Source organism: Protomyctophum bolini (assembly GCF_963924005.1).
Source record: "Protomyctophum bolini genome assembly, chromosome: 12".
In the NCBI taxonomy this organism is placed as follows: domain Eukaryota; kingdom Metazoa; phylum Chordata; class Actinopteri; order Myctophiformes; family Myctophidae; genus Protomyctophum; species Protomyctophum bolini.
Genome location: NC_137873.1, coordinates 37,229,596 through 37,255,136, shown reverse-complemented (window position 1 = coordinate 37,255,136; position 25,541 = coordinate 37,229,596). Strand labels below are relative to the sequence as shown.

At 43.4% G+C, this 25,541-nt stretch overlaps 1 protein-coding gene and 1 long non-coding RNA gene across 2 annotated transcripts; one reads left to right on the top strand and one right to left on the bottom strand.

Annotated features, from left to right (window-relative positions):
* Positions 1-15,217: 15,217 nt before the first annotated feature.
* Positions 15,218-19,812, top strand: LOC308326261 (targeting protein for Xklp2-B-like; the record flags this gene model as incomplete). Its single annotated transcript, XM_080779068.1, has 3 exons — positions 15,218-15,686; positions 16,486-16,607; positions 18,939-19,812. 3 exons carry the CDS (start codon positions 15,218-15,220, stop codon positions 19,653-19,655), a joined length of 1,308 nt encoding a protein of 435 aa, XP_080635194.1. The 3' UTR covers positions 19,656-19,812.
* A 139-nt stretch (positions 19,813-19,951) lies between these two features.
* On the bottom strand, positions 19,952-21,630 carry LOC308325650. The gene is made up of 5 exons (XR_013965052.1): positions 21,524-21,630; positions 21,183-21,378; positions 21,012-21,090; positions 20,785-20,861; positions 19,952-20,607 (listed from the first exon to the last, which is right to left on the bottom strand). It is a non-coding gene; the product is annotated as an uncharacterized lncRNA (long non-coding RNA).
* Positions 21,631-25,541: the final 3,911 nt, after the last annotated feature.

The window sequence follows — 25,541 nt, the reverse complement described above, 5'->3', positions numbered from 1 at the left end:
GCCCAACTCTCCTTATACCCAAGGAACATATAGTTATGCATTTCATGAATATTACAGCATAGTCTAAATAAATGAATTATTCTTAAAGAATAAAGACTTTACTTCATTAGCCCAGGGGTAACCATTAGATTACACAGTAGGCCTATCTCTATAGTCATGTGCTCAACACAGATCTGTTCCATATTCCATCCTGATTGCCTAACATTGGTTTTCAAAGTTTACAGGATTAGCCAGTTTTGAACAAAAAGCCTCAAATCATGAACACAGTGTGCAATTTACGTGAAAACTTCACAGACTACTAGGCTGAGAGAGATATTCCACCCTTTTCACATTGGCCTGTTATGCCACCAACAAGTGAATTGTTGCAAAACACATTTTTGGAACAAAATGCCTCAAATCATCCAATTGCCATCAAAGGCATAAGAAGAAAGGACACCCTTTTCACATTGGCCCATTATAGTGCCACCAGGAGGCCACAACCTGACCTGGTGGAGACCTGTTCCCCGAGGAGGACTTTGTCTAGTTGGGTTTAATTCTAATAGTTTGTCCTCTGTCTAGTATACCCATTTGTTTATCTGTCATAGGTTTTGTTCTGACCAGTCTGTTTTTATCCATCTGCTTATGTATCGTGCCGTTAAACAAAATCAATCAAAGCTGCAACATCATTCAGAGGTAATAACCCATAGCCACTGCATATACCACTTCTACTCTATACTGGCGTCCTCGAGATTGCTTACAATTATCTGTAGGGAGATGGTCATTCTTTCATACAGGTTTCACAAATAATTTTGGCTCCAACTTTTGCATTTTTTAAAATTGCTTTATTGATCAACAATGAAACCTGATCTGAAAGGATCAACCCAATCCCCTCATTGGGTTGTAGGGAGACATCCCCATGCGGATGGGAGGTCTTTTTTTCCGGGCGTCACACTTCATAGTTGTGGCTTCTGACGTGCCAGTAGTTGGGGGGGGTGTGGTTATCATAACAGAGGAAGGCTGCTGGGGGGGCTGTGGAGGCCGCTGGTTCAAGGGCATTGGGAGGGAGGCTGCTGGGGGAGGGGGAGGCTGCGGGTACGAGGGGATTGGGTTGTAGGGAGACATCCCCATGGGGATGGGAGGTATTTTTTTCCGGGCGTCACACTTCATAGTTGTGGCTTCTGACGTGCCAGTAGTTGGGGGGGGTGTGGTTATCATAACAGAGGAAGGCTGCTTGAGGGGCGGTGGAGGCTGCTGGGGGGTCCGTGGAGGGTGCTGGACGGGCCGTGGAGGCCGCTGGTTCAAGGGCATTGGGAGGGAGGCTGCTGGGGGAGGGGGAGGCTGCGGGTACGAGGGGATGGGAGGTCTTTTTTTCCGGGCGTCACACTTTATAGTTGTGGCTTCTGAAGTGCCAGTAGTTGGGGGGGGTGTGGTTCTCATAACAGAGGACAGCTGCTGGGGGGGCTGTGGAGGCTGTGGAAGCTGCTGGGGGGGTTGTAGCACATAGGAAGGCCGCGGGACCCAGGACATTGGCCTGTGGGGGGGCTGTGGAGGCTGCTGGGGGGGGCGTGGCCAGGGAGGTCGCTGGTCCCAGGGCCCCATTGGGAAGGAAGGATATGGGCGATTCTGGCCAGAAGGAGGCAGCACCCCAGGCGATGGGAAGGGAGGAGGATATGGGGGATTCTGGCCAGAAGGAGGCAGCATCTCGGGCAATGGGAAGGGAGGATATTTTAGAGGCTGCTGTAGAGGCTGCTGGGGGGGTTGTAGCACAGAGGGAGGTCGCTGGTCCCAGGGCATTGGGCTGTAATGATGCGAGAGCTTCTGAACAGGGAGAGTCTGTTGGGGCTTCTGGGGGGTCTGTTCGACAGAGGAAGGCTGCTGGGGGGGCTGTGGCCAGAGAGGCTGCTTGTTCCAGGGCATGGTCCACCTTGGGAAGGAAGGATGTACATGATTGAAGGGATTCTGGCCAGAGGGACGCTTCCCAGGCAAGGCTGATAGGGAGGGAGGATATTTTGGAGGCTGCTGGGGGGGCTGTGGAGGCTTCTGGGGGGTCTGTTCGACAGAGGAAGGCTGCTGGGGGGGCTGTGGCCAGAGAGGCTGCTTGTTCCAGGGCATGGTCCACCTTGGGAAGGAAGGATGTACATGATTGAAGGGATTCTGGCCAGAGGGACGCTTCCCAGGCAAGGCTGATAGGGAGGGAGGATATGGGAGACTCTGGCCAGAAGGAGGCTGCTGGGGGCGCTTCAGCACAGAGGAAGGCTGCTGGTTCCAGGGGTTGGTAGGAGGCTTCAGGGGCTTCTGGATAGTCACAGGGGTAGCTATAGCAGGGCTTTCTAAAGCTGGAGTTAGCATTGGGCAGGTGAGTTGGAGTGGAATTCCCTGCCAAAGCATTGGCAACACATAACATCCATTCTGAAAGGGGAAACAAAAAAAATGCATTACAGCTAAAAGCATATACACACAAAAACATTTAGCATTAAACAATGCTAACATTTTACCTGTTGTATCATACAGCCATCATAGTTTGCCGTCAAAGCTAGACCCATGGGGATCCTCTGCATGTAGTGGAAGGCACAGGTTGAAGGTAGTGCATTTTCTGTGGAAGGCATAAACAAAATTACCCAATCAGATACTGACTGATGCAGCTACAGTGACCAGATGTCCCCCCTTGCGTGGGACAGTCCCTCATTTTCCAATACTTTTCAGGCTTCCCACAAAGCGAGACCCTGTCCCACATTGTGACTAGCAGGCATCAGTGATAGGCATTTCGGGACTCATTTGTAGATCTGTTATTTTGTGAATTAATTTACATGTTCCCAATGACTTAAATCTTATGCCCTGTGTCCCACTGATGTTCATATCAAGGCTGTCTCTGCCCCGTGAGATATCTTCTGTATGCAACATTCAGTGACGTCTTGCATTATCTACCCCTCTGTGAAACAACATGTTTTTGCCCTCGAGTATGCTCCCGTAGCAGACAAGTCGTCTCCTACTAACTTCACTTGGTTCAGTTATAAACTACAATACACCCTTAAAACTACATCCCATGCATTATGCTTCCTGGTCAGGACAGGAAGTGACAGTGAATCATCCCTTGGTTGCTTGACACGTTGCTTTGTGTAGTGTAATCTCAGATTACATTATGATATATACCGTCTCCATTTTGCGAGATGGGCAGAGACCTTTTTCACCGTGTCCATTTTGGACATGGGGAGAGACATTTTGTAATTGGCTGTATGTGGATCAGTTCTGTGCTCTGACCAAAATTAATTGGCTAAAACATATCTGCTCCTGACTGGACATTGCATTCTTTCTGTGGACTCATCTATTCTATTGGGTATTTAAAGGCATTTTTCTAAATGTACTTCATGCTTAAGGCAACATTTGGATATTGATCATTCTCCTAAAAAGTATTCATGTAAAAGCTAATTATTAACTTTAGTCTAAAAGGTTTGAAACCATTTCTGTAAATTGTTACAGGCTCTCTGCCTGGAGTTTCTTGCTCTGGGTATTGAAGTTAATATACAGTCCTTTATTAGCATTATTAAATATGGATCCTTAAATTATTAATTAATTATTTAGTCTTCGATCCTATTTTTATTAATCAGTGTTCAAAATCCCTATAGTCCCAATAGTTGGTCTTCTGCTGTAAAGCACTCTCGTTGTCACCTTTTCAGCAAGATGAGTTTTTAAGCCCATTAGACCAACATGAGAAATATCCCCTAGGCTACAGCACCAAGTGGGCTATACCACCCATGAGCTAAATTAAATTGGCATTTAAAAAACGCCAGAGCGTGGTCGAATATCACTTGCATAGTTCTTCTAGAACTCGCTCATTAATATACTTTAGAGTTGTGGAAATAATAAGTCTCCCCTTCTGTGTAGCGTATAGGTATAGAACTTTAGGTCATGTATTCTGCAAGCCAAAAGCCAAATTCCAATACCCAAAATCTCAGCCACTCACTCGGTCACTCCAGTATGGCAAATTATGGTGACATTTGTGACCTGCCAAAATATGTGACCATCTTGTGGACTTAAACACACAACTTACATGGAAGTCTTTAAATACCACTATGTTGAATTAAAGCTTGGCCTAGAGCTGCAATTGTTGGTGAGTTTAACGTCGCTTAATAAAAGCAAATCACAAACACAAATTGGATGAATGGGGAGTCAATGGAGGGTATTGCAACTCTAGATTCATCCCATTATAAAACAAAATCTAGAGTTGCAAATTGTGGCTAACCCAGTCCCATTCTCCCGTCAAAAACAAGCAATACTAATGTCTCTCAAATGAACAGTTTGGATATGGTCACCATAATATGTCTGAGCTAACCTGTGTCACCAGGCTTTCCACCTCAGAGGAAAGCCTGGTCTGCATTACAAAATTGCTGTGTGAACCGGTCTGGAGCGGATGATATCGTTACATCATGTTGGTCATGGTTTTGTAGTTATCAGACATCTGGAACTTCCTTTCCCCTCAAACCAGAAGAATAATAAAAGCTCTCGTAGCCTTCGGCCTTTATTGAGAAAAATCGGTTTGAAGGACAAGGAATTAAGTTCAAGATTGATGGTTCCTGCCTGATGACTACAAAACAATGACTACAAGTCTACAACATGATCATCCGCTCCTGACAGGATCATAAACAAAAAAAAAAGAATGCTGAGCTTTTGTTTAATGATTATATTAAACAAATTGCACAAGGACTTACCCATTGAAGACATGAAGGAAGAGGCTTTAGGCCCCGTGGCTTTGACTTTCATATTGTATGCACTGCACTGCAATGATGGGTCCATTCGCTTCAATTCTTCAGAATAGGGATCATCCTTCAGCAGTCCTGGAACAACAGTTGATCAATTAATAATATAAATTCCCTTAAAATAGAAGTTCTAACTGAATACAGATAGGCTACTAGAGTAATTAGCTACAGCATACCTTCATCATCTGCTTGATAGTCATACAGAAATCCACTGCCTTGTTCAGAAACGGAGTTAAGATCTTTGCCATCAAAAACAATTTGTCCTGTCCTGACTGTGGCCGAGCTAGCTGCCTCATTTTGCTTATTTAGTCCTGTTAAGCTAAAAGAATGCAAACATGGAGAGAAAGAGGACAAAAGAAACAGGACTGCTGTAGCCTGATATAAAGCATACTTAATTCCATTTTCAGGAGCCATACTAAACATACACCCAGACCCCTGAAACCCAAACTAAATGCATTGAATTACTGTTAAATCTACTTATAGTTTGCCCAAGAAGAGCAATTTCTAGTCAACCAATCAGTGACCCCTGTTAAACAAGGTAGCAACTAGCAACAGGTGTGTTAATTTAGGACCTTCAGCTGATGTGAATGTTGCACAATGGTGTGCGTGTGTGTGTGTGTGTGTGTGTGTGTGTGTGTGTGTGTGTGTGTGTGTGTGTGTGTGTGTGTGTGTGTGTCTGTGTTTGTGTGTTATCCTTGATTGTAGATTTGCGTATCGTTGCGTACTTGATTTGAGGTCTACAGTAGGCTAGAGCACCTGACCATTTTAGAAGTATCTAATGAAAGTTTAGTAATGTAAGTCGCTTTAGCACCTATATAGCACACTAAATAATACAGAACATGCCTATAGTATTTCATATTAATATTATGAATAGGATGATTGTTCATTAAAAAAAGAATGAAAAAATAACAATTTTAGTTTGTATCAATGGAAATTGAATTATCGCTGTTTTTTCTATTATTCTTTTTTAATCAATATATTATTTTCTACACCCCCTTCATGCTACTACACCCTACAATATGTGTTAGACAAATCATATTTTTTTTTATCCAGAGGGAAGATTAATTCTGGGAATTTCTGGCGATGCTAGAATATCCATAGAATTACCAAATACTCTCTCACCAACCTCCAGATAGATTCACTATTCACTAATCACAATTATATCATTGCACCCCACTGTATTGTCTCCACCAGGTCGAAGGCATGTGGAGAGAGTATGTTTTGCACTCCGTCCGTGTGTGTGTGTGTGTGTGTGAGATTGTGTCCGTCCGTCCATCTGTTACCAGCTAATCTCCGGCAACGTTAACCCGGTTGAGCTAATGGTAAGGTCCCAGAATGCAGCTGTGCACAGAAAGATCTGACTTTTGGATATATTTTGTGTAACATAAGGATCAGGGCCATAATTATTTTTAATAAGACGATATGTTCTTAGTTTTGGTTTGTAACATAAAACAGCCCAACTCTCCTTATACCCAAGGAACATATAGTTATGCATTTCATGAATATTACAGCATAGTCTAAATAAATGAATTATTCTTAAAGAATAAAGACTTTACTTCATTAGCCCAGGGGTAACCATTAGATTACACAGTAGGCCTATCTCTACAGTCATGTGCTCAACACAGATCTGTTCCATATTCCATCCTGATTGCCTAACATTGGTTTTCAAAGTTTACAGGATTAGCCAGTTTTGAACAAAAAGCCTCAAATCATGAACACCGTGTGCAATTTACGTGAAAACTTTCACAGACTCTACTAGGCTGAGAGAGATATTCCACCCTTTTCACATTGGCCTGTTATGCCACCAACAAGTGGATTGTTGCAAAACACATTTTTGGAACAAAATGCCTCAAATCATCCAATTGCCATCAAAGGCATAAGAAGAAAGGACACCCTTTTCACATTGGCCCATTATAGTGCCACCAGGAGGCCACAACCTGACCTGGTGGAGACCTGTTCCCCGAGGAGGACTTTGTCTAGTTGGGTTTAATTCTAATAGTTTGTCCTCTGTCTAGTATACCCATTTGTTTATCTGTCATATGTTTTGTTCTGACCAGTCTGTTTTTATCCATCTGCTTATGTATCGTGCCGTTAAACAAAATCAATCAAAGCTGCAACATCATTCAGAGGTAATAACCCATAGCCACTGCATATACCACTTCTACTCTATACTGGCGTCCTCGAGATTGCTTACAATTATCTGTAGGGAGATGGTCATTCTTTCATACAGGTTTCACAAATAATTTTGGCTCCAACTTTTGCATTTTTTTAAATTGCTTTATTGATCAACAATGAAACCCGATCTGAAAGGGAAAAGATTAACATATCAATCATTTCAAAGTGCTGTACATGATTATTCTTTAATCTTCAAAAGAAGCAAGGCCTATCAAACACCATATCATGTGTCCTCTGTGGGTGTGAGAGTCTTGTCCTTAGTTAGCCTTTTTAGCAGGTCTTTTCTTCCGGGCGTTACACACCAAGGTTGTGGCTTCTGAAGTGCCAGGGTGCTTAGTTGCAGCTTGTGTAGTTGGGGGGGCTGTGGAGGACAGCTGCTGGGGGGGCTGTGGAGGCTGCTGGGGGGGTTGTGGCCAGGGAGGAAAGAACGGAGGACTTTGGGGATTTGGGCCAGAGGGACCCTGCATCTCAGGCCATGGAAAGGGAGGAGGATATGGGGAATTCTGGCCAGAAGGAGGCAGCATCTCGGGCAATGGGAAGGGAGGATATTTTAGAGGCTGCTGTAGAGGCTGCTGGGGGGGTTGTAGCACAGAGGGAGGTCGCTGGTCCCAGGGCATTGGGCTGTAATGTTGTGAGAGCTTCTGAACAGGGGGAGTCTGTTGGGGCTTCTGGGGGGTCTGTTCGACAGAGGAAGGCTGCTGGGGGGGCTGTGGCCAGACAGGCATGGTCCACCTTGGGAAGGAAGGATGTACATGATTGAAGGGATTCTGGCCAGAGGGACGCTTCCCAGGCAAGGCTGATAGGGAGGGAGGATATTTTGGAGGCTGCTGGGGGGGCTGTGGAGGCTTCTGGGGGGTCTGTTCGACAGAGGAAGGCTGCTGGGGGGGCTGTGGCCAGACAGGCATGGTCCACCTTGGGAAGGAAGGATGTACATGATTGAAGGGATTCTGGCCAGAGGGACGCTTCCCAGGCAAGGCTGATAGGGAGGGAGGATATTTTGGAGGCTGCTGGGGGGGCTGTGGAGGCTTCTGGGGGGTCTGTTCGACAGAGGAAGGCTGCTGGGGGGGCTGTGGCCAGACAGGCATGGTCCACCTTGGGAAGGAAGGATGTACATGATTGAAGGGATTCTGGCCAGAGGGACGCTTCCCAGGCAAGGCTGATAGGGAGGGAGGATATTTTGGAGGCTGCTGGGGGGGCTGTGGAGGCCGCTGGTCCCAGGGCATTCCGATGAAAGGCTGTACGGGCTTCTGGACAGTGTCCCCAGAGGGTTGCTGCATCCCAGACCATGGGAAGGGAGGATTTACGGGATTCTGGCCAGGAGGCAGCCATGGGAAGGGAGGATATGAGAGACTCTGACCAGAGAGAGGTTGCTGTGGATCCTGGCCAGAGGGAGCCTGGGGGGTCAGTTCGACAGAGGAAGGCTGCTGGGGGGGCTGTGGCCAGGGAGGCAGAAGGTCCCAGGGCAATTGCATGGGGTCCATTGGGAAGGAAGGATGTGGGGGATTCTGGCCAGAGGGACGCTTCCCAGGCAAGGTGGGCAATGTCAAGGGAGGATATTTGGGAGGCTGCTGGGGGGGCTGTGGAGGCCGCTGGTCCCAGGGCATTCCGATGAAAGGCTGTACAGGCTTCTGGACAGGGTCCCCAGAGGGTTGCTGCACCCCAGACCATGGGAAGAGAGGATATAGGGGATTCTCAGGAGGCAGCACCCCAGGCATTCCGATGAAAGGCTGTAGGAGCTTCTGGACAGGGTCCCCAGAGGGACTCTGCACCCCAGGCCATGGGAAGGGAGTATATGGGGGACTCTGTCCAGAGGAAAGTTGCTGGGGCTCCTGGCCAGAGGGAGCCTGGGGGGTCAGTTCGACAGAGTAAGGCTGCTGGGGGGGCTGTGAAGGCTTCTGAACAGGGGGAGTCTGTTGGGGCTTCTGTTCGACAGAGAAAGGCTGCTGGGGGGGCTGTGGATGCTGCTGAAAGGGCTGTGGCCAGGGCCTGGGCATGGGGTCCCAGGGCATGGGGTCCATTGGGAAGGAAGGATTTGGGGGATTCTGGCCAGAGGGACGCTTCCCAGGCAAGGTGGGCAATGGGAAGGGAGGATAATTTGGAGGCTGCTGGTGGGGCTGTGTTGGCCGCTGGCCCCAGGGCATTGGGATGGATGGATATGGGGAAGGCGGCAGCACCCCAGGCCATGTGAAGAGACGATATGGGGGTTGCTGTGGCTCCTGGCCAGAGGGAGCCTGGGGGGTCAGTTTGACAGAGGAAGGCTGCTGGGGGCGCTGCTGGGGGGGCTTCAGCACAGAGGAAGGCTGCTGGTTCCAGGGGTTGGTAGGAGGCTTCAGGGGCTTCTGGATAGTCACAGGGGTAGTTATAGCAGGGCTTTCTAAAGCTGGAGTTAGCATTGGGCAGGTGAGTTGGAGTGCAATTCCCTGCCAAAGCATTGGCAACACATAACATCCATTCTGAAGGGGAAACAAAAAAAATGCATTACAGCTAAAAGCATAATACACACACTTTGCATTAAACAATGCTAAAAGGTAAAATACCTGTTGTATCATACAGCCATCATAGTTTGCCGTCAAAGCTAGACCCATGGGGATCCTCTGCATGTAGTGGGAGGCACAAGTTGAAGGTAGTGCATTTTCTGTGGAAGGCATGAACAAAATGACCCAATCAGATACTGAATGTGATACAGCTACAGTGACCAGATGTCCCCCCCCTTTGCGTGGGACAGTCCCTCATTTCCAAGGGAAGTACACCTTAGTGATGTAACTGATCCCAAGTTCTAAGCTAAATAGAAGGGGGGTTATTTCCAGAACAAGGTATATTCATGATAAGTGAAAATTTGTAGTTTCCCCTTTAAGTAGCTAACCCAGTCCTAGCTGTAATTTGCAACTCTAGATGCGTTTAGTTTATAATGGGATGAATCTAGAGTTGCAATACCCTCCATTGACTCCCCACTCATCCAAATTGCGTTTGCGATCTGCTTGTATTAAACAACGTTAAACTCAACAACATTGCAACTCTAGGCCAAGCTTGAATTATCCTTTCAATCTGCCAAGCTTTTGTTTAATAAAAATCATGTTTTGAGCTACTTTGTCAAGAAATTCTGTGCAGGCAATTATTGCGTACCATCCGTTTCGAATTTGCACATGATGCAGGCGGCAGCAGCGCAACCCGTTAAAAAAATAAAAGCACACAAATGTTGCAACCACAGACAACAGTGGTCCTTAAAAGAATCACATTCTCTTGACAGAAGGTAGCTCATAACGTTGGATTTTTATGAAACAAAAGCTCAGCAGATTGAAAGATGATAATTCAAGCTTGGCCTAGAGCTGCAATAGTTTAACGTTGATTAATACAAGCAAATCGTAAATGCTAATTGGATGAACGGGGAGTCAATGGAGGAATGGAGCAACTCTAGATTAATTATTTAAAAGAAAATCTAGAGTTGCAAATTGTGGCTAACCCAGTCCCATCCTCCCGTCCCAAACAAGTAATATTAATGTCGTCAAATGAACAGTTTGGAACTGGTCACCATAATATGTCTGAGCTAACCTGCGTCACCATGCAGGCTTTCCACCTCGGAGGAAAGCCTGGTCTGCGTTACAAAACTGCTGTGTGAACCGGTCTGGAGCGGACGATATCGTGTTGTAGTCATTGTTTTGTAGTCATCAGGCAGAAACCAGCTGGAACTTCCTTTCCCTCAAACCAGAAGATTAATAAAAGCTCTCGTAGCCGTCTGCTTTTATTGAGAAAAATCAGTTTGAAGGAAAAGTAAGTTCCCCACTAAGATTGATGGTTCCTGCCTGATGACTACAAGTCTAAAACATGATCATCCACTCCTGACCGGATCATAAACCTGAAAAGGAATGTTGAGCTTATATTAAACAAAGGACTCACCCATTGAAGACATGAAGGAAGAGGCTCCAGGCCCCGTGGCTTTGACTTTCATATTGTATGCACTGCACTGCAATGATGGGTCCATTCGCTTCAATTCTTCAGAATAGGGATCATCCTTCAGCAGTTCTGGAACAACAGTTGATCAATTAATAATATAAATTGACTAAATAGAAGTTCTAACTGAATACAGATAGGCTACTAGAGTAATTAGCTACAGTATACCTGCATCATCTGCCTGATAGTCATACAGAAATCCACTGCTTTGTTCAGAAACAGAGTTAAGATCTTTGCCATCAAAAACTATTTGTCCTGTCCTGACTGTGGCCGAGCTAGCTGCCTCGTTTTGTCCACCATGCTTATTTAGTCCTGTTAAGCTAAAAGAATGCAAACATGGGGAGAAAGAGGACAAAAGAAACAGGACTGCTGTAGCCTGATATGACGCATACTTAATTCCATTTTCATGAGCCATACTAAACGTTCACCCAGACCCCTAAAACTCAAACTAAATGCATTGAATCTACTTATAGTTTGCCCAAGAAGAGCAATTTCTAGTCAACCAATCAGTGACCCGCTACCCCTGTTAAACAAGGTAGCAACAGGTGTGTTCATTGTAGGACCTTCAGCTGATGTGAATGTTGCACAATGGTGTGTCTGTGTGTGTGTGTGTGTGTGTGTGTGTGTGTGTGTGTGTGTGTGTGTGTGTGCGTGTGCGTGCGTGCGTGCGTGCGTGCGTGCGTGCGTGCGTGTGTGTGTATGTGTGTGCTTTAACATTATGAATAGGATGATTGTTCATTAAAATAATAAATAGCAATATTAGTTTGTATCAATGGAAATTGAATTGTTATCGCTGTTCTTCTATTATTATAATTTTTAAATCTATGTATTATTTTCTACACCCCCTTCATGCTACTACTGGGTACAAACCACATAGACAAATATTTTTTTTTAAGGAAAATGTTTAGTACCAATTGGGGCAAACGTGGCACTTGTTGTGTTAGAAACAGAGAGAGAGAGAGAGAGAGAGAGAGAGAGAGAGAGAGAGAGAGAGAGATAGTGTTGCACAAACGTCTGGGTTTCCGAGGCTAGTGTTGCACGTATACTGTTGGAGTGTGCATATGAGAGAGAGAGAGAGAGAGAGAGAGAGAGAGAGAGCGAGAGAGAGAGCGAGAGCGAGAGAGCGAGAGAGTGTAGCAGTGTAGCAGTGTAGACTGTAGAGAGAGAGGCAGCAACCAGCACCAGCCACGCACACATACTGGCAGTGCCGGTTCTAGGAATCAAGTGGCCCTATGCAGGCACGGATTGGACGGTCTGCCAATTCTGGCATTTGCCGGGCAGGGTGGGCAAGGGCCGGGCAGGGTGGGGCCCGACTGAGCGCCCAAAAATAAATAGATAAATAAAATCCCTCGCAAAAAAACAAAACAAAAAAAAACATACCGGCCACCGGCTCTATTAGAAAATTGGGCCGGCCCGGTCCATAGGGGGGTTAAAGTGATTGTGACATTGGTTGAAGGGAAGCAGAGACCCCTCTAATGTGGTTGTGGTTTTCCCCATCTGGGCCGTTTGACTGACGTAAGCCTTGAGGTCAGGAGGAGATCGAGTTCTACCAGTTCTACCTTATCAAACCAAAACTATTTGGTTTGGTACGGTTACGGTAGCTTCGATAGTTTGTGACATCTTGATGAGACATCCTAGAGACAGTCTTAGACCTTGCATAGTTGTGATGTCATGCATGATTCTCATGCATAGAAAAAGAAATATGGAAACAGTGGAAACAGAAAACAATGGAAACAGAAAGATAAGAGTCAAAACCATCATGTACGTACGTACGTACATGATGGGTGATTAGATATCGATAAAAAGAGCATGCCAGGATTTAAAGGAATGCACCGTCACACCTAGTTCCATGCAAGGGCTACTAACTTTGATCAGAGATGGAGGTTCTGGGTCTTTGCTGTTTTTCTCAAAGCCTGTATCTGCCTATAAGCTTAAGAAAAATCACACCCGTGTGAACTGAGTGGTGCAACTCCCCTCCCCCCCCTCCTCTCCCCTCCCTCTCTCTCATTAGCAGGCAACAGTGCAGCACTAATACTATCTCTCTCTCTCTGTTTCTGACAAACAGCGCCCCTACTGGTACTAATAGTCATATACTGGTGCTCATGGCCACAGGTACATAGGCAGGTACATAGGCACATAGGTACATAGATGAACACGGACATTGCTGTTCCTTGGAGTGGTTGCACCACTCAAAAAGAAGGAAACACTTTCTCTCAACGGTGAAATCGTTTTTCAGCAAATGTATTTGCTCAGTACTGCCCTCCTTAGCTTTTGTAGCAAATAGATCCTTCTGAAAAGAAGTGTTTTTGCTGCACCATTTTCCACAGACACATGTGGCCGCTAAACCCCTTATCCCTAAACTACTTTGCCTTTTTTTTTTTTACTATTTTGAAAAACATTTTTGAATAGTTCAACTAGCGTTGTGAGCTTGTAGACTGGCCATTTTAACTATTCAAAAATGTTATGCAAAATAGTAAAAGGCAAAAAAGTTTAGGGATAAGGGGTTTAGCGGTGACAAAAATGGAGCCCTATATCCATAAAGAACTACACATATAATGTTATACTTATATACTGTGCTAGCCTATTGCCAACAATTCAATCAACCAACTGCAATCAATGGCAAACCACTTTGCACTGTTGCCTGGAGGTGTCTGCTAATTCCCCCACACACTCACACAGTAACTTTCTCGACCGTTTCAGACGCGGGGTGGCTCGCCGGAACCGGGCTGGCACCCTGGGCCTCCTGTGGGTCTGGAAGTTCAGGGGACCCACCAGGGACCCCTACATGGAGTTGCACCACTCAGTTCACACGGGTGTGATTTTTGAGTGGTGCAACCACTCCTATAGACAGCTATGTGTGTGTGTGTGCCCCTGTGTCTGTCCCTGTGTCCGAGCACGGAAGTAACATATTGTCACCACCAAGTGTCACTGTTGTGCTGAGTGTCACTGTTGTGCAGCCTAACACAGACAGTGGCCAGGGAGGAGAGCCAGTACAGTACAGTACAGTACAGTACAGTACAGTACAGTACAGTACAGTACAGTACAGTACAGTACAGTACAGTACAGTACAGTACAGTACAGTACCATACCACTCACTTCAGAGTTCAGACAGGTCTGATTTTTGTATCCACCCTAGTCAAAAAGTCCAATAGGATTCCGATAGAAAAAATCCTATTGGAAATCCAATAAAAAAATCCTATAAGAATTTGGAACAAATCCTATTGGATATTTTCTTATAGGATTATAATCCTATAAAAAAAATCCAATAGGACTTTTTCTATGGGATTATTATCCTATAAGAAATTATCCAATAGGATTTGTTCCAAATTCTTATAGGATTTTTAATTGGATTTCCAATAGGACTTTTTCTATGGGATTATTATCCTATAAGAAATTATCCAATAGGATTTGTTCCAAATTCTTATAGGATTTTTTAATTGGATTTCCAATAGGACTTTTTCTATGGGATTATTATCCTATAAGAAATTATCCAAAAGGATTTGTTCCAAAATCTTATAGGATTTTTTTCTCATAGGATTTACTTCTATAGGATTATTATCCAATAAGAAATCCAATAGGATCCCATTTGATTCTTGTACTGGAATCCTACTGGATTCCTCTGCTGGATTCCTATAGGATTCCTAGACTATAATCCAATAGAATTCTGAAAATAAATTCTGAAAGAAATGAAAGCAAACACAATCGAACAGTAGGCTAATTTATTTCAGTTTCAGAGAGATAGAAATGTCATTAAATAGGACTGTAGACTAATATGCATGTCAAACTGGGGGTCCTTGAAATTCTGTTTTTTTTATTTTATTTAAGCTGTATGCAATACTTGCCATTAATATAGTGGTTGCAACTGTATTAATTGATTGCCCGATTGAGTCCCGTGGTGGGAGTTCTGCTCTGGTTTTTGTCAACATTAAGTAGTTCCGGTCATTTTGTGGGGGGGCACTGGAGCCATGCAGTAAAAGTAAATTAATCCACAAAACTAACAATTTTTATTGTTGACCTTTTTAAAATATTAGTTTGACTATGACCCCTCTATCACATGGAACTATCTTTTGGGTGTAGTGATACGGACACAAAAAACATAGTTCCGTGTGATAGAGGGGAAAACAATTTTGCACTAATATTTTAGAACAATAGAAATGATGTTGTGGAAGCGCGCCGTCAGAGAGAAGAAAGGGGTAAGCATGCATGCAGCGGCGATTCAATTTCTCTTATCTCGACTCATCCTGCATCAGTACTAGTACTCTTCCAATAACAAATTTCACAGCTGTGCGTTTAATCACCTGTACCTTCTTGATATCTTATCCCAGTAAACTGAATTGCGAACCAAAAACACAGTTTTAAATATGTTGCCACTGCGTCTGATGACCCGTCAGAGGAACCGCCCCACGACCGTCAAGAGCAGTGCTGAGCTGGAGTCGGAGGAGCTTGACAAACTCAACAAGTTTAAGTTCAAGGCTCTAGAACTGAACCGAAAGATTCTGGACAGTGTTTTGAACCCCAAGAAGCCAGCTGCGAAAGAGCCCACAAAACCAGAGGGCTTCGATTTTCAGATTGAGAAGAGAATCAAGAAAAGGGTGCGTCAGGAGTGCAAGGTGGAGGTGAAGGCCCCATCCCCTGTGAAAGCCAACCCAATGCCTCACTTCGGTTTGCCCTTCTATCCTCGTCCCTCAGACAAGAGCGAGGTGGAGGTGTTGCCGTTCTCATTTGAGGAGAGGGAAAAGGAGAGGAGGACTCTGAAGGAAAAGAGACTAGAAGACCTGAGAAATCAAGAGGTGCATCAGTTCAAGGCCCAACCCCTGCCAGATTTCAATGGTAGCAAGACCTCTCGCCCTTGGCGAGCAGTCCGGGCAATTGGTCTAGGCGACTCGCCAAAAGGGGAAGTCCACTCGCCAAAAGGGGAAGACCACTGGGCCCGGGGCGAAATGTCTTCACCTTTTGGCGAGTGGACTTCCCCTATGATTTGATCAATCCATGACATCCATGCGGGTGAAATCCGTTAGAAGAACAGCTCAAACATTGAATGTGAACTGCAGCCTTTGCTAGCTACTGTGCTAAATCCGTCTTTTATATGATTTGATCAATCCATGACATCCATGCGGGTGAAATCCGTCGTTTATATAATTTGATCAATCCATGCATGACATTGTTGTTAGAAGAACAGCTCAAACATTGAATGTGAAGAAAAAGTGTAGTACCCCTTCTTAAAAGTGGAAGGATCATAACACACGTCTAAGGTATTTTTTCCCCTGACTTTCTGTTGGTAAAGTTTTGACTCTTTCACATCAGTGCACGGCTGATTCAAGCCATGCATTTAGGGGTAAAAAGGTACCTAAGGTAATGTAAACATACAGCATTTTTTAGCCTAGCTGTGAGACATCATGTATGACATCATTCTCACTATAATTAACCTTTTACCCTAATACATATTGCCTATACGAAATGAGCAGATCTACAAGATCACAACATTGTGAGCTCAGCAGATCTGCTGTAATAAATAGGTCTACTGACTGACTGACTATCTATAGCTCAGTTATGTTTAGAAAGCCACAATAATCATTTCTGGGAAAATATAATTAATAGGTTCTCCAGTCCACCATGTTGGTACCCACAGCTGTCGACGTCGTATGGACGTCTTTTTGCAACGGACTGAGTCTGCAGGTCGTATCACGTCGTATCGAAGACGTCGTATGGACGTCGTATGGACGTCTGGCTGGGACGGCCGGCGACCTGGACGTTCTGGGTTGGTTGGTGGTTACAGAGAGGTCTGTTTGACGTCGTATGGACGTCCCGTTGGTTATGCGCTCAGTGAGGCAGAGAGATGGAGTTTTCCATCTGAGAAATTACAATCCTTCTAAGTAAACAAATTAGGCAATTACATCTGAATAGCAAACCCCCTGAATAACACCCCCCCCCCCCCCCCAACAACGATGATGATGATGACTACTGCTATTAATGACATATTAGCATGTGAGAAATTACAATCCTTCTAAGTAAACAAATTAGGCAATCAATATTAACATATCTATGACCAAGTTGCCAAACAAAGCAAGTTTGTACATTTAACAGCACGTACAACATTCCTGAGGCACAGGAAATAAACAGATGCTAATTCGGATCATCTGATATGTGTCTGACTGACAAAGCAAGTTTGTACATTTTTACATCACTGTTATATCACTAAAAAGAGAATATAGCCTACATACTGAACTAAACCTGACTTAATGAACTGTTTTTACACTTAAAAGAAAATAGCTAATAGTAACTGACGAAGACAATTGACAAACCATACAGTAGCAAAGCTGAATACTGTACTATATTTTCAAAGTAGTCTATATCAATTCATCATTTCATTTGTATTCTTGTTTATTGCACATATTTTTATTTTTGACTTCTAACCATTTATACAATGTTTTTGTTATTACTCATTAAATGTTTCAATGAAATGAGTACAAAAGAATCTAAGATGGAAAACGACTTTATTTTTATTTTTCAAACTGCTGATGAAGTATTCAATCAGTCAAACTGTTTTTATATCAAATTGCCAATCCTTTGAGTGCAAAACCTTTTGAACCAATAATGGGATGTTTGTTATTGTATCTGTACTGTATCATTGTAACAATAACAAGCAAGGCTAATATTATTTGTATAACACATTTTCCTTTGGCAAACATGAAATGTACCTTTTAATCTATCAACTGTAAATATGAATCACCTATCTAAACCAAAGTATTTACATTGAATGAGAGGGAAACAAGCAACTTAGCAGAGCAGAGCGACTTACATTAAGCAAGAACAAAAAAGCATGGGAATACATCACATAAAAACTATATTATTCTGGGCAATAACTGCTTCTGTGTTGGTCTGTTTGTGGCTCAATGAGCAAGACTACTGTAGCAAATATAACTGCAGTGTACAGGACAACACATATACACTCACATATTGCATTTACAAAGTGCTATCAGGTTAATAAACCTACATTTCGTCCAGAATCTTAGCTCCCTGACTCCTGGTTGACCATTTGTACACATAGGTTATACCTTGATGGTAGATATTTAAAGTTCCACATTCCAGACATGATTGTCTGCCATTGGGAAATACAAGATCTACATTTCTTTACATTTGTTATGCAGTCACATTAAAGTGGGGAGGGGCTATGCTATGGGGTCGCATACAGAATGGCATTACCTGAATGACAGTCGTTCGCATACATGAGTATGTATAACGATAGTCGTTCAGTCAAAAGGGGTGGAGCTTACATTTTCTTTAAAAAGGTACATTACAGAGGCTTAAAATTACAAAAAGACTACAATTACAAAAGAATCTAAGATGGAAAACGACTTTATTTTTATTTTTCAAACTGCTGATGAAGTATTCAATCAGCCAAACTGTTTTTATATCAAATTGCCAATCCTTCGAGTGCAAAACCTTTTGAACCAATAATGGGATGTTTGTTATTGTATCTGTACTGTATCATTGTCACTCGGCTATTGGCACCCTAGACTTTGACAACCTATTTCTAAACGGTTCATCCTTGCGTCTAAAGTAGACAATTGTGCCAAACGTCATGAAATTCCTTCAAGGCGTTCCGTAGATATTTCTTTCACAATGTTGGAACAGACGGACGGACAGACAGACAACCGGAAACATAATGGCTCTGGTCTAGGCTACTGTCGGCAAAGGCATAAAACTATAACAAGTTTGCCTGTGATTAAGTAGCAAGTAAATTAATTACTCAGCGAGCACATTTTGCAGCCGATCTGGTACCCACAGCTGTCGACGTCGTATGGACGTCGTATGGACGTCTTTTTGCAACGGACTGAGTCTGCAGGCGTATATCCTGAGTTTGACTGTCACGTCGTATCGAAGACGTCGTATGGACGTCGTATGGACGTCTGGCTGGGACGGCCGGCGACCTGGACGTTCTGGGTTGGTTGGTGGTTACAGAGAGGTCTGTTTGACGTCGTATGGACGTCCCGTTGGTTATGCGCTCAGTGAGGCAGAGAGATGGAGATCTGTTGAAAAGATGTCACTGGCACTATTTTGGGAATTATTTCGGGCCTTTAGAGGGCAGCAACGGACCATCTTGGGGCTTCACTTTCGGGTCGAGTGGTCTTCCCCTTTTGCCGAGAAGGCTTCACTTTCTGGGGCGATTGGTCTTGGCGACTCGCCTCGGAAAGTGAAGACTTCTCTGCAAAAGGGGAAGTCCACTCGCCAAACGTGAAGTCCACTCGCCGAGGCGAGAAGTCCGGTATTCATTTCAATGAGGTGCACCTGCCCAAAAAGATAGTGCTTGAGCCTACCAAGCCGGAGCCTTTCAAGCTGCACATCGACGAACGAGGAGCGGTTAAGAACGATCGTTGGGAGCATATGGTAAAGGAGGAGCAGAAACGACAGGCAGAAGCGACAGTTTTCAAAGCACAGCCCAGCAAAGTTGTCCACAAAGAGCCCTTCCTGCCCAAGAAGGAAAGCCACTCTGTTCTTGGCATGAACACTTCCACAGTTCCAGAGGCCTTTGAGCTCGCCACAGAGCGCCGCGCCCGGGAACGGCAGGAGTTTGAGAAGGAGCTGAGCGAGAAAGAGACCCTCAGGGCCTGCATGGAAGAGAGGCAGCACCAAGAGCAAGAACAGCGAGAGAAGGACGAAGTTGCAAAAATGCGTCAGGACCAGGTTCATAAAGCTCGTCCAGTAAGACATTACAAACCTGTGGTGCTGAAGAAGTCGGATCTGCCTGTGACTGTGCCTGAGTCCCCACGTTTTTCCGTTTCCCGTGTCCGTTTATAAGCCAATTGGTAAATGTGATTCAGATGCATTCCTTTTTTTCCCCCCGCCTAGACATGTTTTGGTTTGTTGCAGTCTAATCTTTGCTTTTGGATGCATTGTATGCATGTTTAATACTTATTTGATACATTTTTGTCTCCACCAGGCTGAAGTCATGGGGGGAGAGTATGTTTTGTTTTTAATATATCATTTTGGGTTGTTGGTTTTCAACGTCTTAAACTTTTAAACTGTTTTGGTAATAAAATTTTACAAAAAAAAAAAAAAAAAAAAAAATGATGTTGTGGATTAATTTACTTTTAATGCGTGGCCCCAGTGCCCCCCCACAAAATGACCGGAACTTAATATTTCACAAAAACAGAGCAGAACTCCCACCACGGGACTCAATCGGGCAATCAATGAATACAGTTGCAACCACTATATTAATGGCAAGTATTTCATACAGCTAAAGTTTTAAAAAATCCCTTTAAAGTTCTTCTCTGTGAAACAACATTATAATGGTCAACAACACACTTGACTGTTTTTGACACTTTGACAGTCTTTCAGGATTTCTAAAACAAAATGTACACTCCAGAATTAGAAGAGGCCCAGTCCAGTGGCAAAGTCCTTGCTTTTTAGCGGACTCTCAAGTGGCCATCCATTCCAGACATAGAGAGAGAACACTGACTCCTACGTACATGCTACTCGTAGATGGAGTTGTACACTCTTTTTACTGTGACAGGAAGTTTGCCTGCATCCTTCAATTTCAGAACAACACACTCCAAAAAGGTCAGTGTCTTTTTCAGTCCTTTAGGGTACTGGATTCTGAGTCCCAGTGCCATTGAGATGTCCACACTCTCCTCTGTGATTACCTGGTCATCCATCGACAGCATAATGTGGTCATATTTCATGGGGTGACCCTCCCTGCAGCCTTTCAGCATCATCTTTGGTGTCTTTCAGTGCTGGTCTGAGCTAGGCCCTGGGGAGAGGGAATACCATTAACCATCAGACAAACACACACCCTCTGGCTAGTCTCCTGCAGAGCCACTGTGTCAAAAACAGAAACAACCATATGATAATATAAAAACTAATGCAATAATAAAATGTGGTTCAATTACATAGTGCTTCTCCCACTAGTGAACGGTTCATGGCTCACCTCAACTTCAAACGGAAACTCTGGTTTCTCCTTGAATAGTACAGGCAAGAGCAGAATTGCTGCTTCCGATTGGAGGCCTTAATAAAAAAATATACAATAAGTTATTATAATAATGTTATTTTCATAATCCTTTAAAATCACGAGAACAAATGTCAGTCAAGTAGTGAGTGAGTGATTCAGGGTGCTACTGCCATCAGTCAGTTTTTGTTACTTGATTCTGGCATTACCTTTTTTCTGCCATCGCAGCGAGCTTATTGAGGATTTGTTTGTCCACATCAATGTGATATCTCTCAGATCCCAAGCGAGCTTTAGAAGGCAAAGTAGAAGAAACATGTCTAAAATATAGTCATAACTCATGCAATTAAATAAGGAGACAATTGACACATTATTGTACTTACTATTTTGGATAGTCAGTCTGAGACATGGGAACTCAGAGAGCGTCTCTTATGTGCTGTGGTTGGACACAAAGTTTCTGCGGTACAATTTGATTCGTGTCAACCTTTCTTGAGGAGCTCTAGGTCTGGACGGACCTTCTCCGTTTCCTCTCTCATGACTCTCAAATGTTCTTTGAGAGTCATCTTCTCCTGTATCAATCTATAAATCAAACAAGTTCTACAGATTCAAGTAAATTGCATAACATTGTTGAAAAATACACACATTGGACCTTTAAATGTATCAGCATAAAGGTCCCAACGTTCATTCGGCACAGACTAGTTTTCAGCTAAAACAGATTTTTTACCATGGTGCTTGGATTAACCTCAGCTGTCGAGGTCGCTTCCTTCCAGTCCATTTTTCTGTTATTTGTGCCATTTCCTTGTTAGACACAAGTAGCTTCCTTTCTTTTTTTTTTTTATTGTGCAGTGAATCAAGCATGGCATCCTGTGAAACAAAGTTTTTCAAGTTGTTAAAGATGAATAGAAACACTAGAATGCATCCCTTACTAGAAAACCCTTACTAGAAAGTAGGGGAAAAGTGCCCCTATTCTGACACTCACTGAAAATAGCAGATCTACAAGCTCACAATGTGTTATGTAAACACATTTTCATACCAATACATCACTTTCATACCAATACAACAAGTTATACATAACATAAAATAAATAAATACATACTAGTAGATAAGTACTAGAGCAACTAACTTAACATTATATTACTCATGTTGGCTATTCAACATAATATCTGGTCTCAAGCCCAATTTTGCACCAGTGATTCCCATAGGAGATTTGTGGTATTAATTCAAAATTAATCAGGACATTTCACAAAGTTTCAAGGAAAATAGCTATAGCCTAGCCCAAATTTTTAGATTCTCGAATCTACAAACTCACAGCCTATTGCAATGCAATTGGCTTGCAATGCAATGTTATGAGCTTGAGGATTGGCCATTTTCGAATAGCCAAAGTATAACATAGTGGTCTAACAGATTCTTTGCTATTTTACCTGTACCCCGTCCCGGCCCAGGCCCCACTTTGAGAACCGCAATGCCCTACTATAGTCTACTTGGCAGCCCATGGAGCCCCATTGTGAACCCGGACATGTTGAGTACACCAAGGTTTTATGTTAGAAATGTTGAGTATGGGTCCCCAGCATGTAAATTAATAATGGGCCTGCCCTGATATCGTTGGGCAACTGCACCCGAAGATAGTTAAAGCCTGTGTTTTTCCTAAATGGAAGGCTTATATTAAAAATCCATAAACAACCATTTCCACCGTCTTCAAAGCAACCACACCAAAACACGGTACAAAATAACCCCTCCTCCGCGGTTCCATGTGTTAAACTTATGGGACAAGTATAAGTATGCAAACAAATAGCAAATCACCTAAATAAAGTTTCCCCTGTGCTATTTAATAAACAGTTAAACACTCACCTCAAAAAACGCTGAATAAACTGCTGAAAGTGGGAGTCCATCAGGCATCAGTCCAAGACGTGACGCAGTTATATATTATTTCCTCTTCTGAAAAGTTCAAAGCTCGCGCTAAGGACAGTCGGTGTACGCTTGTCAAAAACGAACAGATCTACAAGCTCACTCCGCGTTGCGACGCGACGAGTTGTTAGCTTGTAGATCTTAACATGAAACCGTGACGTAGTGTCAACCAATAACAAACAAAGAGACCGTTTACGTCTTGCTTGAATCACGACAGTTTTCTGAGAAATTCTAGACCGAGGTGTATGTGTGCGCGCGCATGCGTGTGCGCGCGCGTATCACCCCATCTCCCATAAATTCCATCCATAGTAACACCAGCGCCTGTGTGTGTGTGTGTGTGTGTGTGTGTGTGTGTGTGTGTGTGTGTGTGTGTGTGTGTGTGTGTGTGTGTGTGTGTGTGTGTGTGTATCACTCCCATTGTAACAATAAGCAATATTTTATATATATATATATATATATATATATATATATATATATATATATATATATATATATATATATATATATATATATATATATATATATATATATATATATATATACATATACATGGAAAACCCACATTGTGCCCAGGTCTCGTGACAGCATTATGACATCATCAGGGATGATAGTAAATCAGGGATTATATAGTAAATGCGACCTGCTATGGAGATCCTGATGTCATCAATATTAATATATGGATATATGTCAGAACCTGTTCTGACATTATGTTGATCGTTCCCCATCCGTCCTTCCTCTTCGATGTCTCCCTTTTATCTGATACCTGTCCATTTAAACTATAGACGGGCCTTCTCCAAAGTTATGAGTGCAGCCGGTGAAAACTAGAGTTCTAAACAGGCCTGAAAATGAAGTCCCGGCCCTACCTGTGCCCTCAATGCCTGTTCACTCAAGACACTGCCCCCGCTGCCACCCTCCAGATCTCCATATTTGGAGCTGACCTGTTCTAACATTCCATATGTTGATCTGACCTCATCAAACATGTACACTCAAGACACACTCCATATATGGCCAGTGCACACGACCTCGCCCTCAGGCGTCTTACTGGATTATATAGTTGCGACCGTAGGCCACAGAGCACCGTTGTATTTGTTCTACATTAAAAAAAAATGCTACATTTGTTTTAATGGGGATGATTTTTTTTATAAGCAAACACACTTATATTTCCAATAGGCTTGACTTGAATGATTTTGTTTAAAGGCTTTGGCTGTTGGAAAATAATCCTATAGGGTTCTGTTGAAACAGAACAGGTTCAAATGGAACTTCAGACAATCCTATTGGAGTTTCTGAAGTTCCAATATAATCCTATAGGGTGCTGTTGGAACTTTGGACATGGCTCCAGGTTCAATTGGAACTTCAGAAAATCCTACTGGAGTTTCTGCAGTTTCAATGGAATCCTATTGAAACTTTGAAAAATCCTGTTGGACTTTCCAAAGTTGGATATAACCCAATAAGATCCTATTGGCACTTTGGAAAATCCAATTGGATTTTATAAAGTGCTGACACAATCCTATAGGATAGTGTTGGATATGTGTAAAAATCCAATAGGATTCCTATAGGATTTCAAAATCCTGTAGGATCCTATTGGACATTTCGAAGATCCTATAGGACTTTTTGACTAGGGCAGAGGGAAGATTCTGGCGATGCTAGAACATCCAGTAAACTACCAAATAATCTCTCACCAACCTCCAGATATATCCAGAGGTGGGGACTTGGACTCGAGACTCGAGACTCGACTTGGACTCGAGTCCCGATTTTGATGACTTTAGACTTGCTTGATCAAATCAAAAATAGACTTGGACTTGCTTGGGACTTGAATGCCAAAGACTTGAGACTTGACTTGACTTGAAGTTTGAACACCAAGGACTTGAGACTTGACTTGACTTGAGCCCTCTTGACTTGAACATTTTCAAGTCACTTGGCTTACAGCAAGCCCAAATAATATTAAAATGTTTAAAAAGTGTAACGTTTCGGAGAAAAAAAAACGGCTTGTCAGCGTTGCCATGTATAGTGAGAGAAATAAGCAAACCGAACAAAAAAAAACAGGCCAAAAGCTTGTTATTTTTCTGGTCGGTTTGCTTATTTCTCTCACGATACATGGCAACGCTGACAACAAACTCACAGACCCATAAACGGCAACACAACAACAACAAAGAGACAGGAGGACAGCACATAAATCCCCGACATAGTATCAGTTCAATACAGGACACTTTTAATTTCTGTTAATTTAAACTGCCGGTAACCGTAACCTTAATAATGTAGTAGCGCCGTGTACTAACGTGACGTCGCCTGTGTTCCAACTTCCACGTGTTGCACTTGCACGGCACGTAAATAAACACATACCGGCTTCACTCCTGCCGTCGCTGCTGCTGGGTGGAAGAAAATGACGACTCCAGCAGTAATCTTTTGGTTTTAAAAATTACGTTGTTGAGGACAAGACACGAAAAGCAGTGTGCAAGACATGCGGTGCCAAAATCACCGATGGAATTGCAACCACCTCCAACTTCAATCGGCACTTGCTGAAGGTGCACAAAGAAATGTAAGTGGATCCAGATATAAGTAACCTAAGCTAATGTTCTACAAGTGGGAGGGAAAACATTATTGTAACTAGAGAGAGAGAGTCAGAGAGAAGACCTACTTCACATTAACATTACTGTGTGTGTGCTAAGTGCAAACTAATAACCAGTGGTGGAAACAAAGTAACTTTCCACGTGATACCAATACTTTTGTATTTTTACAAAAATAAAACGTTTTGAGAACCACTGTCCTAGTGGTCTCCTAACCATACATAGTGTCATACATATTCTGAGGAAAACCTGGAGACTGACATTTAGTAATTG